The sequence below is a fragment of the Protopterus annectens genome, chromosome 15.part0 (assembly GCF_019279795.1).
Source record: "Protopterus annectens isolate FY-2018-M chromosome 15.part0, PAN1.0, whole genome shotgun sequence".
Lineage (NCBI taxonomy): Eukaryota > Metazoa > Chordata > Ceratodontiformes > Protopteridae > Protopterus > Protopterus annectens.
In genome coordinates, this window is record NC_056749.1 from 65,018,306 (window position 1) to 65,031,503 (window position 13,198).

Here is a 13,198-nt window from a genome sequence, read left to right on the forward strand (position 1 = left end):
CAAGTATGGGCAATTTTTTCTTTCGTCTGCAAAAAGCAATGGCGGGAGCCAGGCATTTTTGTGAAAACTCTGGCAGCAGTGCATAAGCCAAAGGGAAGTTGAGAACTGAAAGTGCAGTGATCCTACCCGGAAATGGAGACATTTCCTGCAAGATTCTGACTGGGATGTGTAGGTAGGCCTCTCTTAGGTCTAGGGCGACTAAACAAGCATCCTTGGAAAGCTTAGGTAGAAGATGCTGGAGGGTGAGCTTTTTGAATTATGGTATCACCAGGAAAGTGTTGAGGATGGGGCACCAGGTGCCCTCTTCTCTGGGTACCAGAAAAAGTCTGGAGTAGAAACCTTAGCATACATGTTCTACAGGAGTATGCTCTATTGCCATCAAGAGCAGAGAAAGGACTTGCTTTTTGGCCTCTAACTGGTTGGGCGGAAGATTTGGAAACCCTTTTGGGTTAGTGCAAGAAAAAAAAAAAGGATCCCCAACGGGGTACTTAGGACTTCAACTTGGAAATGAAACTCTGGTAGCAGAGTGGCACTCGTGCTAATTGCTTCTGCTTCCACGGCAAGAAAAACTGATGTAATGGCATCAGCTGCCTTCCTTTACACCACAGATGACCTGGCGTCAGTCCTCAAGTGACAGCAATGGACACAGAAGTAGTCTCTAGCCAGCTGGCAGGGGACTACCCAGACAGGGATAACCCAAATATGTCTGCAACAGCGAAACACGTCCACCACCTGGCGTATGACTGGCGGCTGAAAAGTTGAGGGCTGGTGCGTGCCAACACCTTTATGGCCCACATTCTTGGCCACGTCAGATGTCTTGCACACCTCAGAGACTGAAAGCTTTTGAATATTGGCCATACATATGCGAGACTAGAGTATATCCAGGATACTGCAGCATAGGAATAGGACATCCAGTGCTGCCCTGGCCAACAGGAAGTCACCAGTGGGATTTTTTGAATGAGGGGAAGGGTAGGAATGCATATAGAAACTGTCCCTTCCATGGTAAGGCGTCTACCCCTCCAGTCAAGTGGAGAGGGGTCCTTGAGGCAGAATTTCTTCAAATTGTCTGCTCTTGGGGGGGGGGGGGGGCGGCACAAATCTGAGGTCTGCCCCACTGGTGGAAAAGGTCTAGAAAAATGTCCCTGTTTAGTGTCCACTCGTACTGTAGAGAGGATGTCCTAAGAATACTTTCCACTTCTTGCTTGTCCTGGGAAGGAAAGCACGTTGCCTGCAGGAATCGAGTTATTCCTAGAGGCAACGTCCCAAATTTGGATGGTTATCCAGCAAAGGAGGAAGGACTTTGTCCCTCTTGTTTGTTGAGGTACCACATAACTGGTATAGTCTGAAGACTTGAAGGGGGCTTGGTTGCAGGATTGGGAGAAAGGCTTTTCAGGCCAGGACGACTTGTTATTTCCCCATTTCTTTTGGAGGGTAGGATGCCAAGTCTCCTGTACCACGAAGCCCTTCATGGTAGCCCCCCACCCTAAGCCTGATTCATCTGTATGCATGCGCTGGGTTGGGATAAGGGGGGGGGGGGGGTTTTTTTTTTGAAGTGAACGCCTGGGTAAGTAGTATTTGTTGAATCCACCACCTTACACTCTTGCCAAGCAGAACTAATCAAACTCTAGAGGAGGACCACACATTTAAGTGCCACTGCAATTTTTGCATATGCATTCAGGCCAAAGGCAGCATACAGATGGTGGCTGCCATTAGCCCCGGACCCGCAAGAATGGTCTTGCAGACATGGGTTGAACCTATATTACGTTGTGTTGCTGCAGGCAGTTTACATCCCAAAACGCTCAGGCAGGTGACCTCACATCAAATCGCAGAATCACAGGATGTCTTTCTGGATGTAGGCCACCACAAACGTATCCACTTGTTCATGGGTTACTACTAGGCTAACTACCCTTATGGACCATTTTAAGCCTAGCCAATTACCCCATGTCAGAATCAACCCCCCGTGTTTCTAAGGTAAGCACCTTAACCATTACGCCAACCTCCCTTCCCTCAGACCAGACAACCGAAGCTTCTGCACAAGACCGCCCCCCCCCCCCCCAAGTGTGGAGGGTGGACGACTCCTCAATGTCATGGAAGGGGATGTTGCTTTATGCACCCCCCCCCAGAGTCCTGCTGAAAATTCAGTGCAACGAGCCAAAAATCTTGTTGGCGACTCCCTTTTGGCCAAGGCAGCATTGGTTCCCCCTACTTTTTTCCTCTCGCCAATGGTATCACCAATACAAGGTGGTAGTCGCAACAGAAGGGATCACTTATCTATCCATACCTTTAACCCTTGTTGTGGTGAAACCTTTAGTCCCTTAAGACACCTTTATTCGGAGTACATGCTTTCGGTCCTGCAGGAGGACAGGAAACCTATCCAAGTGGAAGAGATTCTCCAGTTGGTGTCTTCACAGGCAACTAGATCTAGATGTCTCCCACGTGTGTGATCTGCTTAAATCCTGAACTTGGCCATTATCAACCATCTCTACTTGCTTACCTTTGTTATCCAGATTAGAGAATAAAAGGGGGTACTTCACATCAGGCCTCCAAGGAAGCATATCCCTTCTCCTTTGGACCGGAACTTCATTCTAGAAAACTCACCATTGCCCCCTTCGACCCAGCACCCATAGTCACCTTGAAGATGTGCACTTGGTAAACAGTGCTTCTTGTAGCTAACTTTGGCCAGACAGGTCTCAGAACTACAAGCACTCATGGCTAACCCACCATACCAGATATTTAAGGATAGGGTCTCTACATACAAACCCATCCTTCATGCCTGAAGTGATCAATTACCTTCACTTAACCAGTCTGTCCCACATGATCTCCTTCGCCACAGGATCGCCAATGCTGCATTCCCTTGGATGTTCAGACAACTTAGATTGGACCTAGATAAGCATCAGAAGGTTTAACCAGTTGTTCACCCCAGGGCTCTGGGGAAAGCTGTATCCAAGCAAATATCTTCATGGATTTCAACCATTTATTTTTGCTACTCCTTTCATGAAAAGTCTTTATACTGTGAAGGCCCACTGCACCAGGGCTGAGGCTTCCTCATGGGGCCTTTTTCAAAAGATTAGATACAGCAACTATCCTGGAGGCAGCCACATGGTCCTCTGTCCACACATTCACTTAACATTACAAGCTGAACACTATCACTACGGCGGCTTTGCCAAAAGCCATCCTGCATGGATCTCGGTTTCCACCTCCCGTTAACACATGCAGAGCTTTGGCACTCCCTCATGTTTAGAATGCTGCAACACTAGAATAGAAGGACTTGGAATAGTTGTGTAAAATCTTACCACAACCACTGATGTCCATGTTGCAGAATTCCTAGCCCTCCCTCCTACCCAGATTTAGGACCGCTGCCTCTTTCCCAGTTCCTTATTTTCCCTCTCTGGATGGCATCCTAATCGGCTACCCTTATGACCAATTGTCCCAACTGGGCATTCAATTCTGAGGTCTGTGCGTGGAGAGGTCACATTTATGGTATGCAGTTTAGGGTATACATGACATAGCACGAACCAGACAGCAGCCAGGCTAAGCTTAAGTATATGGGGCCAGACATTTGGGTCACATCAGGCAGAGGACCCCTCATCTTTACAATACTGCAACATGAATATAGGACACGTTAAGGTTAGAACAAGGAAACAGTACAAGAGTAAAGTCTCCTGCTGGGAGCCAGTCACAGCAGCTCAAATTACTCAGCACTTTGCAAAGTTAGTTAGGTGTCAAGGAGGATGGGAGGGGAGTCGTACAATTCAGGCTTCACAAATGAATGCAATTTAGCCCTTTCTAAAGAGCAGCAGCAGTAAAGCCCTTCTGAAAGTTTGTGGCATTTGCAGTCTGTAGTCACTGAACATCATGAAATGTTACTTAGTGCATTTATCTAAAAATCAGTGCAGACAGCTTTAGGAAGAGGCCTGAGTGATGCAATTTTTTTTTCAGACAAGAACTGCCTTGTTGGATACCTATTGGCAGACGAAACATCACTTCAAGATGCTACCCCAAATTATGTATAAAAATATTTAAAGACCTATAAATACTCCAGAGTGGTGGTAAAATATATGAAACACCAAACCACGACGAAACATGTTAAGAGTCTGTGGGTGCATTTTCCCTTTAAGGACCATGTCCACACTACAGCCAGAATGTGTGCAGCCAGCCAAATCCCAGGGACAAGAGTATCAAGATGATCCAATGGCAAGAGAAAATAGGCACCCCTTCTACAGTCTGAAAGCAACTATCAGAAGCCAGAATGTGCAATGCTGCTCTGGACCCAAATGACAAGCTAAATCCTTTAGCTTGTGTGGACATTGAGAGACCTGGCAATGTACTGGACTCTCAATACAGGCCTGTAACACAATCTGTCAAAGGCGACCAACTTAAATGGACTAGCAGACCAACTTAAATGGACTAGCAGACCAACTTAAATGGACTAGCAGACCAACTTAAATGGACTAGCAGACCAACTTAAATGGACTAGCAGACCAACTTAAATGGACTAGCAGACCAACTTAAATGGACTAGCAGACATCAAATAAGCACCGCCTATCTTAAGGTTTGGATGCTTTTCTTTCTTATACCTAGTTAGATCAACCCCTGCCCGATCAGTAAATAACACCGCACGTGAAGGCCCCAGTGACTCACTGAAGTGCTCAGCTAAAATCTCAGCCCTACACTTGTTCTACTATTAAAGCAAGCACAGAATCCAAAGCTCTTTAGAGAGTGGTTCTCTGCCCAAGTATGAAAGTCCCAATGTGGTATCTGCTTGCTACAGTGGAGAGTCACCAACTGCATCATTAGTCAAGAAGCACACGAGTACCTCACAATGAGGCACTTTGCTTTAAAACACACTCTCTGGTGCAAACCGACCACCACACTGACTAGCAGGGTTCCGACATCAATAAACCAAGACTAAAGCGCTTGGTGACCCTCTTTATACTGTACAACAGTCAGGATATTCGGGCCCTACAAGTGCAACACAAAGGCCTATGCAAACATTGGAGACATTCCTTGTGGCAAGGTACTTAAGCTTTGAGTAAAATGTGGATAAAACACCAAGCATACCTCTTCAACTTCTGCCGCCTTTTCTGATGTTTCAACCTCCTCTTGCTTTTCTGAGGTTTCAACTTCTTGCTCAGATTCTCTCATTTTTTTTAGTTTCTTCTTTTTTTTCTTTTCTTTCTTGGTCAGCTCTGCAGATTTTGGTGATGCTGGGGGTGAAGGTGCAACTTCATCACTTTCAGTTTCACTTTCCCGCTTCCTCTAAACAAAATGAAAAATGTACTTTTAAAACCACACCAGGAAAAAAAAAAAAAAAAAAAAAAAAAAGCGCTACTTTCAAGCTAGTTTTAAATACATCTGCACAGTTAATGCCATCTTCTTAAAACAGGTGGATTGGGGGGAATAAAGACACTCAGGAATCATCCCTCTGCTGCCAAAAACTGGAGGAGCAGACACTCCAGAAAAGTTTAACCAAGCAGGGCAGAGAAATGCAAGGTCCTGGCAAAGAAAGAGTAAAGATTAGTGGTGTAAAATCTTACCATACCCATAGATGTCCTCTCCCATGTTGCAGTATCCTTAAATGTGGGATCCTACCTCTCAGGCGACCCAAACATCTGTTGTGGCAAGGGGAAGAAGGTGGGCAAAATGATAGATTGGGCGTGAATGATAAGTAGGCCTCCTGCAGGACAGAGCACATTCAAGAGTAAATGCGTCTTAAAGGGATCAGAAGTCATCCCCCACAGGGTTAAGCTGAGGGTTTTCAGAGGAGGACAGATGAGGAGATTTAGTGCAAAGTGGCCCACCTTTTGAGGCAATCTGGTATGGAGCATAGAGTCCCCATGTTGGTAATGATCAGGTCAAGTAGGTTTTCCCCTCTTGTGGGAGTGGTGACTAGTTGTTCCATAGCATTTGAGTTTACAAATTCCAGGAACCTTTGGGCTAGGGTGTTGGAGCTTGATTAATGCTCCCAGTCTATGTTTGGGTAGTTGAAGTCATCCAATATAATGGTGTTTGGAGAGATCTTCATATTCTCCAGTTTTCAGGAAAGCCACGTGGGATTTTTGAGAGGGTGGTCTGTAACGTGCTACAAACTGAAAAGCAGTTTTGCCCACTGTTAGTTGCACATGGATGGCCTCCGATGCTTCGTGTGACGCCACTAACCTGGAGGTGTGGGTATCTATATTGATACTCCCCCTCATTTTTGTGGTTTGGTCCAAGTTTTAGGGCCAAAAAGCATGATATGAGGTATAACCTGGTAGTGCTGGGGTGCTCTGGAGCCTCGAACCAGGTTTCTGTCACTGCACAGATATAGATGTTCTCCATACTGAGGAGGGCTTAGAGTGCGTGCATCTTTAGACTTCTGGCGGCAGCATTACCCTTAGTTTCTTATTCATTGTGTTGTCTACGGAGGTGGGTTTGTCTTTTGAGCCTTGCCTAAAAAAAGGCACTATGGGGCTGGCAACAGCCTTCGCCAATATCCAAAAGCCCACGTGTGACAGATGCAAGCTGTCCCTAGCGAACCAACGTAGCTTGTCTAGCATGTCATCCCAGGCTGACAGACACTGGATCCCCTTTGAACGGCACCAAAATTTTAGCCAGTTGTTAAAATCGACCATTTTGTCTTTATACCGTGTCATCATTCAAGGTGAGGGTAAGATGCTGCTCAAGGTCATACCAGCCTGGGCTACATGATCAGAGAGCTCCTCTGTCTCTTCATGTAGTCTAGGGAGGTACGTCTCAGGTCATTCACACCAGCATGGACAGTGACAGAGTCATATTTGCACTTTCTTTGGAATGACCCGAGTGCTTGCATTGTGGTGGATCCTAGCGCCCGACAGGCAGCTCACTGTGATCTTCTTTGTTCAGCCTGGTGAGCGGGATGCCAGTGTGTCTGACTATAGAATCACCAATTAAGAGTGTATCAGGTGCGTTGAGCCTTAAGGGCTGTGACTGTATGGCACACTGAGCTGTGTGTTGCATGTTTTGTGGTAGCATTTGCTTGGATGTCTGCTTTGGAGGTCTCTGCTGTTTAGGCAGATTTCTATTTAGAGCCTCCAAGTATGTTTTTGTGTTTGTTTGGTTGTTGTGGTAGGACTATGTCAGACTGGATGTGTTGTGTGAGGTGGCCTTCTCCTCCTGACTGGTTACACCAGTTCTGAGTTGAGAGCTCAGCCACCAGTTTGGCTATATGGTTGCATCTCATACACCAGTTTGGCTATATGGTTGCATCTCATATATTTGAACCTGTTTGGAGGAGGAGAGGGTTGTCCAATGCCACAGACCTAGGACAGTGGCCCACTATGAATGGTCTGAAGGTGCAGGCTCAGTGGAAGCTCTCCTCTCCAGGAAAAAGCACATCAACGGGGGGTGGGGTGACTTCTCAACTATAAAGGCCTTCCTCCCGCTCATACAACTTGGCCCCCTTCAGTTTCAAAGACCACACCATAGTGATGTAGTACATAAACAAGCAGGGGGGGTGGGCAGATCCTACCTACTTTGCAGGCTAGCAATACATGTGGAAGTTGACCGCTCAGTACAATGCAATACAGCTGGTGGTCTACATCCCATCACAGGACTCTGCAGGCAGGTGCCCTTGGCAGGTCATTCAACATGACTGGATGTTATACGTGGATATTTTCTTCGACATTGTCCACCAGTGGGGCACTCTACTGATCTGTATCCTTCCCTTCCGAACAGATAACTAGAGCTGTTCTCAGGCATCATAGATGAGCTATCCAGCTTAAATATAAACCCCTGTCACAAGATGGAACCCACAGGGTCAGAATTGCTGGAGCCATGTGTCTGACTAAACCAGTTACAAGTGATGTGCCACAAGGCTCAGTCCTGGGACCTCTCGTTCTGTATATATTTTTCCAAGGTACAGGCTAACACGGGAGGACTGTGGCTGACCAAGTTCGCAAACAACTGCAAACTGGGCGCCATAACTGGACTCTCCAGCTGACACGAGCATTCTTCAAAAAGGTCTCAGACGGATAACTGGTGCCAGAGCCATGGCCTAAAGCTAAATGCCCAAGTGTATAGTCATACCCTTTGTCAAAAACAAAGTGCCAATTTACCACATAGATGGTAACCCATTAAGTATGGAGGAAGTAATTATGGACCTGGGAACCCAAGTTGATAGTAATCTCTCCTTAGACAACCACATGCCAAAGTGGTTAGAAAGACCTTCTATATAGCCCACCTTATGAAAGGATTCACATCTAGATCAAGGGAAGTCATAGTTCCCCTTTACTCATCCCTCCTCAGGCCCATAATAGAATACAATGCTTCATTTGGGGTGTACCTTACCAGTCACCTGCAGCAACTAAACCCCCCCAAAAGTACCTCACCAAGAGGATCAAGGGACTCAAAACAGATGCCATATGCTGCTCGGTTAAAGAAACTCCAGCTCTACTCAGTTGCATACCGCCTTAGAGGCGATCTATGCCCGACATATAAAGCTATGTCCAACCCAATGGACATGCTCCACCTCAAAAAATCCAAATCCCTTAGAGCCACACGCTCGAGGAACTTGAACCTCAGCACAAAAATAAACAGGACATGCTGGAGGGACAGATCCACAACCCAGGAGCTCCCTTCGCTCTGGAATAGAATCCCAGTCCACGTCAGGCAGAGCCCCTCACTAACTCTCTTCAAGAGGAATCTTGAGTGGATGGGGGATCATAGGTTACTTCTGTGTCACTACTAGACAGAGGCATAGTAAACTAACCTTAAAAAGGGGACAGTAAACTCAAAATCAAAGGGTGGCAAAAGCAAATCACACTCTGGCTAGGCTTATAAAGTGCCCCAGGGCAGATAGCCTAGTATGAACCCATGTGCATAAATTGCACTGGCTTGGTGAGTTGCAGAGCTAGGCCTGGATTGTGGTTTACTTGTTTGATCCACCATCTCAACTCTGTCTTTAGGCAGGGTAGGAAGGGCACCTGTAACCCCCCCCCCCCCAGTACCACTGGAACTTCATGTGCAACTTACTAAGGGGGCAGCATAGTAAGAGCAGCTGCCATGAAGCTCAGAAGACACAAATTCCCAACAGAGATGAGACAGTCTTGTGGTTGAAGGCCTCCAATCAAGTCCTGTCATTGTTCTGCAGCCCAAGAAGATCTGGTCTGGAGGGAGGGAGGACTTCAGCAGGTTGAGAGTAAACCCCAGACTTACTCTGCTCTTCTGCTAGTATGAGAAGTCATCCGAATATGATTTCCTTTGTTAGGCAATAGGCTACTGCTGGAGGCAATTTGTGAAGACCCTTGGAGCTGTTGACAAACCAAAGGGCAAGGCAGAGTGCAAGGATGGCACAGCAAAGTGCAGAAATCTCCTGAAGTCTGGGTGGATAGGGATATGAAGGCATGCAAGTCCAAAGTGGCCATGGATAGGGATATGAAGGCATGTAAGTCCAAAGTGGCCATGAAGGCACCAGGTGTCAGTGGAAGAAGGGTTTGAAGGGGCAGTACACAGAAAGGTACATTCAGAAAGGTTTACAGTATAGGCCTCCAAGGACCCTCCTTTTTTGGGACCAATAAGAGCCTGGAGTAAAACCCTTGACCCTCTTGGAACATTCTCTATAGTGCCCAGACACAGTAAATCCTGGATGATCTGTGGTATCAAGGGGTATGCCTTTTAGTACGGATTCCTGTCAGGTTATAAAGTACCCTTTTTCTACTACTGGTAAGACCCAATGGTCTGAGGTAATATGTTGCCACATGGAGAGACTGAGAGGTGGGTAGAGAGGGAAAGAAGGTGGAGGGGATGCAAGCAGTCACGCACTGTTCAGCCTGCCTGGGGGTAAATTGGGGGGGGGGGGGGGGGGGGGGGAGTCCTAGCAGACAAGGGTTTCCTAGTCCCTTTCCTGTGTTTTGAGAAGTGGAAGGAGCAGGTGCCCTTCTAACTAACTTGGGTTTGTCAGGGTAGTTGTAGAGTTTTGGAACTGGGGAAGCCAATAAATGCTTCAGGCCCTGCAGTTCCTCGCTTTTTCCTGCAAACTTTTAAATAGTCCAGCAGACTGCTTGCAAACGATTAACTTATTGTGCAGAGGAGCATCTAGAGCTTACTCTGGAAGTCATCAGGGAGGACTAAAAGTTTGAGCCAGGAGTACCTGCATAATGCAAAAGAAGTGGCTGATCTGGCCAAGGCAGCATTGTAGCTGCAATTTATAGAATGTCTGGTTGGCTACCTGTGCTGCTAAGGAAAGCTTAAGAGGCAATCTGGGGCTTTGTAGGGGAGTCAGGCATGGAAGAGCGCAATGTAGTTGCCTGGGTGACTACAGAACTGGAAAATACTTTACAATGAGTGTTTGGTAATTAATGGCCCTAAAGGCCAGGGTGGATGAAGTGTAGGTCTCGTTTCCCCTCGGTCTGTCAATCACTTTACAGTCTGTCTGATAGGAGGGAAAAGGAAGGAATCTGCCTGGATTGCTTATCTGGTGCCACTGCAATAACTGTTGGGACTGCCATGGGTGGACTGATTCGATACTGTGTGATAATCAGGGACTTTATAGATCCTATCCGGCCTTTTAGGGGCTAGAGTTTGGAATTCTGGGGTCCTGGAAGCAAAAGCAAAGACTGGAATCACAGGGGGAGAGGCGCCATCTGGAGAAGTTTAAAGTACCTTTTTGTATCTAGTCACTTTACTGGCATCCCACTTAGAAAGTTTGCCAGTCTGGCTTGTCTTCCAGTAGGGTTGACAAATGCTATTTTGTTTTCTCTTCAGACAAGGAGACTTGGAAATTCAGAAGCTAAAGGCCTAGCCTATGGCAGAGGAGCCTTTTCTCAAACAGAAGGCAGACGTCCAGTCAAGCCCAGTTTCCCCTAGACAGACAGTGGAGGCCAACGTCGCAGAAACCATGGACATGACAACTGGAGGAGAAGTTGAGGCAGCTTCCAACATGGTACCCTCCAAAGTCACCAGTTCTGCAGACACCCCTCAGCCTCTAGGCAGTCAGCTGGAATTTCTGGAGATGCAGCAGTAGCAGGCATTTTTTTGGCGGCTCCACTTTATGGCTGGTTAAGTATCCATGCCTAGGGCCATGCTTTTGAGAGGTTGGTTCTCTACAAATCTTAGGGACTTGCCAGGACAACTTGTGTAGGATCATGGACAAATGGCTGACATATTACAGGTCGTATAGTCATGGGATTGGCCTAAGCAAAAAAGACAAAGTTCATGAGAATCTGTGCGTGGAATTTGCTGACTGCACCTACATTAGCTAATAGAGCAACATCAACCCAAGCCTATAACATTCCCCAACTGGGTACTTATTTATATAGTCTTCTGACCTGTGGAGAGGAACAAGCAAGCAGATGTTCAACTGCAGCAGAGAAGTTCTGAGATTTGTGCGTGCAGACATCACACTCAGGGCTGTCAAACATCGGCTTATAAATGTGATGTCCCATGCAGCTGATGGCAACCAAGGTCAAGCATAGGAGTCAGGGTCGCCGGAGGCAGAGGATCCCGCATGTGAGAATACTGCAACATGAGAATAGGACATCAGCAGTACAAAATGCCTCTGCATTTTTCCACCTTAACCCCCCCCACACACACACAAACTATGCGCATTCCAGCAGGAAGCACTACTAAGAGGATACCTCTACAACTGTTGGAAGAGTTAAAGGGACACGTTTTTAAAATGGTGCACCTTAACAGTTTTCAAATAAAACACTTATCCATGGGCACCTCTACTAACATTTCCCCCAATCACGCCATGGACACCTCTACCATTTCCCTCAATCACGCTATCCAACATTAACAAGGACAGAAAATATTTGTTTGGAAGCATTTGCAACAGATTGAAAACAGAAGCTGGAGTATGTGCTTCTAGCTTAAACACTGGGGTTTCAGATGGCCCAGTGCTGTTTAGAGAAAGCACCTAGTCCCAGCATGACATTCTTCAACTCAGGGGCATTAAACTTACAAGTGCCCACTCTTGGCATTTGACAGTTCTCTTGCCCAGTTAAGATTTAACAGGGTATCCAACCACAAGCTAATGAACAAGAGCCTCATCTCTAGCTAAAAACAAACAAGTTAAATCTGTAGAAGCAATCCCCCCACCTATCCATAACACGCAGCAGCCCAAGATGCTGAAAGACCGTAAGGAGATGGTAAAATAGTACATCTACCACATGTACGACAATTGAAAATCCGTCCTTACTACAGAGAATCACCAGGGCTTAAGGAAAAGGAGGCAGGACCAGAATGGCTTTTCCTTGAAACAGATGCCCAGCCTACACTCAACAAAAGGTGTGGAATGAGAACCATTCTGCTGCCTCCAAGTAGACTGGAAAACCGTGGTGCGAGCTATGCTTCTACAGAGGGGGGAGGGGTCCACAAGCTCTTCTAGTTTAAGGATTATACAGAATTGGTTGAGCCTATTGTATCCCATTAGAAACTCTCAGCCTAGTAAACACCTATGGACACCAATGACCATAGCCACGCACCCAAACTCTTGACAAGTTCCGATACCCTTCTAAGTGTAAGCAGGGGTTGGGGAGATAAAACATTTACAGATAGTGTCCATTAGAGACGAGATACCAAACCTGGATGAATTTCCACATCTGGAATTGTCCAAGCTGCACTTGATTGTGTTAGGGAGGGTCTCTGCTTCACATGGATGGGTGCCCGTTGCACAGATTGGGTAGTCTCTAGGATACATTTGTCTCTCCAGTAGGTCCTATTTATAAGTCACAGGCCATTAGAACAGAATTCTGGTGCTGTGTTACATGCAGGATGTCCAGAGTGGAGTCCATAGACCCTCCCTCAAAAGCATGTAGAAGCCAGAACACAGGGACAGGGCCTTGAGGCTGTCTGCAGAGGACACTATTTACACCCTGTATTCTTTTGAGGAATACTCTATAGACAGTCCAATTGTTGGATATGCCTAATTAGATACATACCGAAGGGGGGCACTGTACTCCATGACAGGTCTGATGAATGCCAAATACGGTGGAACAATGACTTCCATGGACTTGATGCCATTAGTTTACAAGTTGCGCAACAGAAAGCCTTCACTACTGTAGACGTATGAAGGTCAAAGGCTAGATTACTGTGTCCTTACTACTGGTCAACTCTAAGGTGCGAGTCATCAATATGATGGTTACCAGGGGTGCATGACTTCAAGGATGCTATTATGCACTTCTTAGCATTTAGTTTTAGCCCATGGCTCCGACACCAGTTAGTCTGCATCAACCCCTCC

At 46.6% G+C, this 13,198-nt stretch overlaps 1 protein-coding gene across 3 annotated transcripts in view; it reads right to left on the reverse strand.

The window, feature by feature from the left end:
- Window positions 1–13,198, reverse strand: part of DKC1 (dyskerin pseudouridine synthase 1) — an 83,748-nt gene that overhangs the window by 20,464 nt on the left and 50,086 nt on the right. For all 3 annotated transcript variants that reach the window (XM_044057698.1, XM_044057697.1, XM_044057696.1), the window contains exon 14: window positions 5,062–5,259. In XM_044057698.1, coding sequence (XP_043913633.1) covers window positions 5,062–5,259 — 198 coding nt within the window. The remainder of the gene's footprint in view (window positions 1–5,061; window positions 5,260–13,198) is intronic.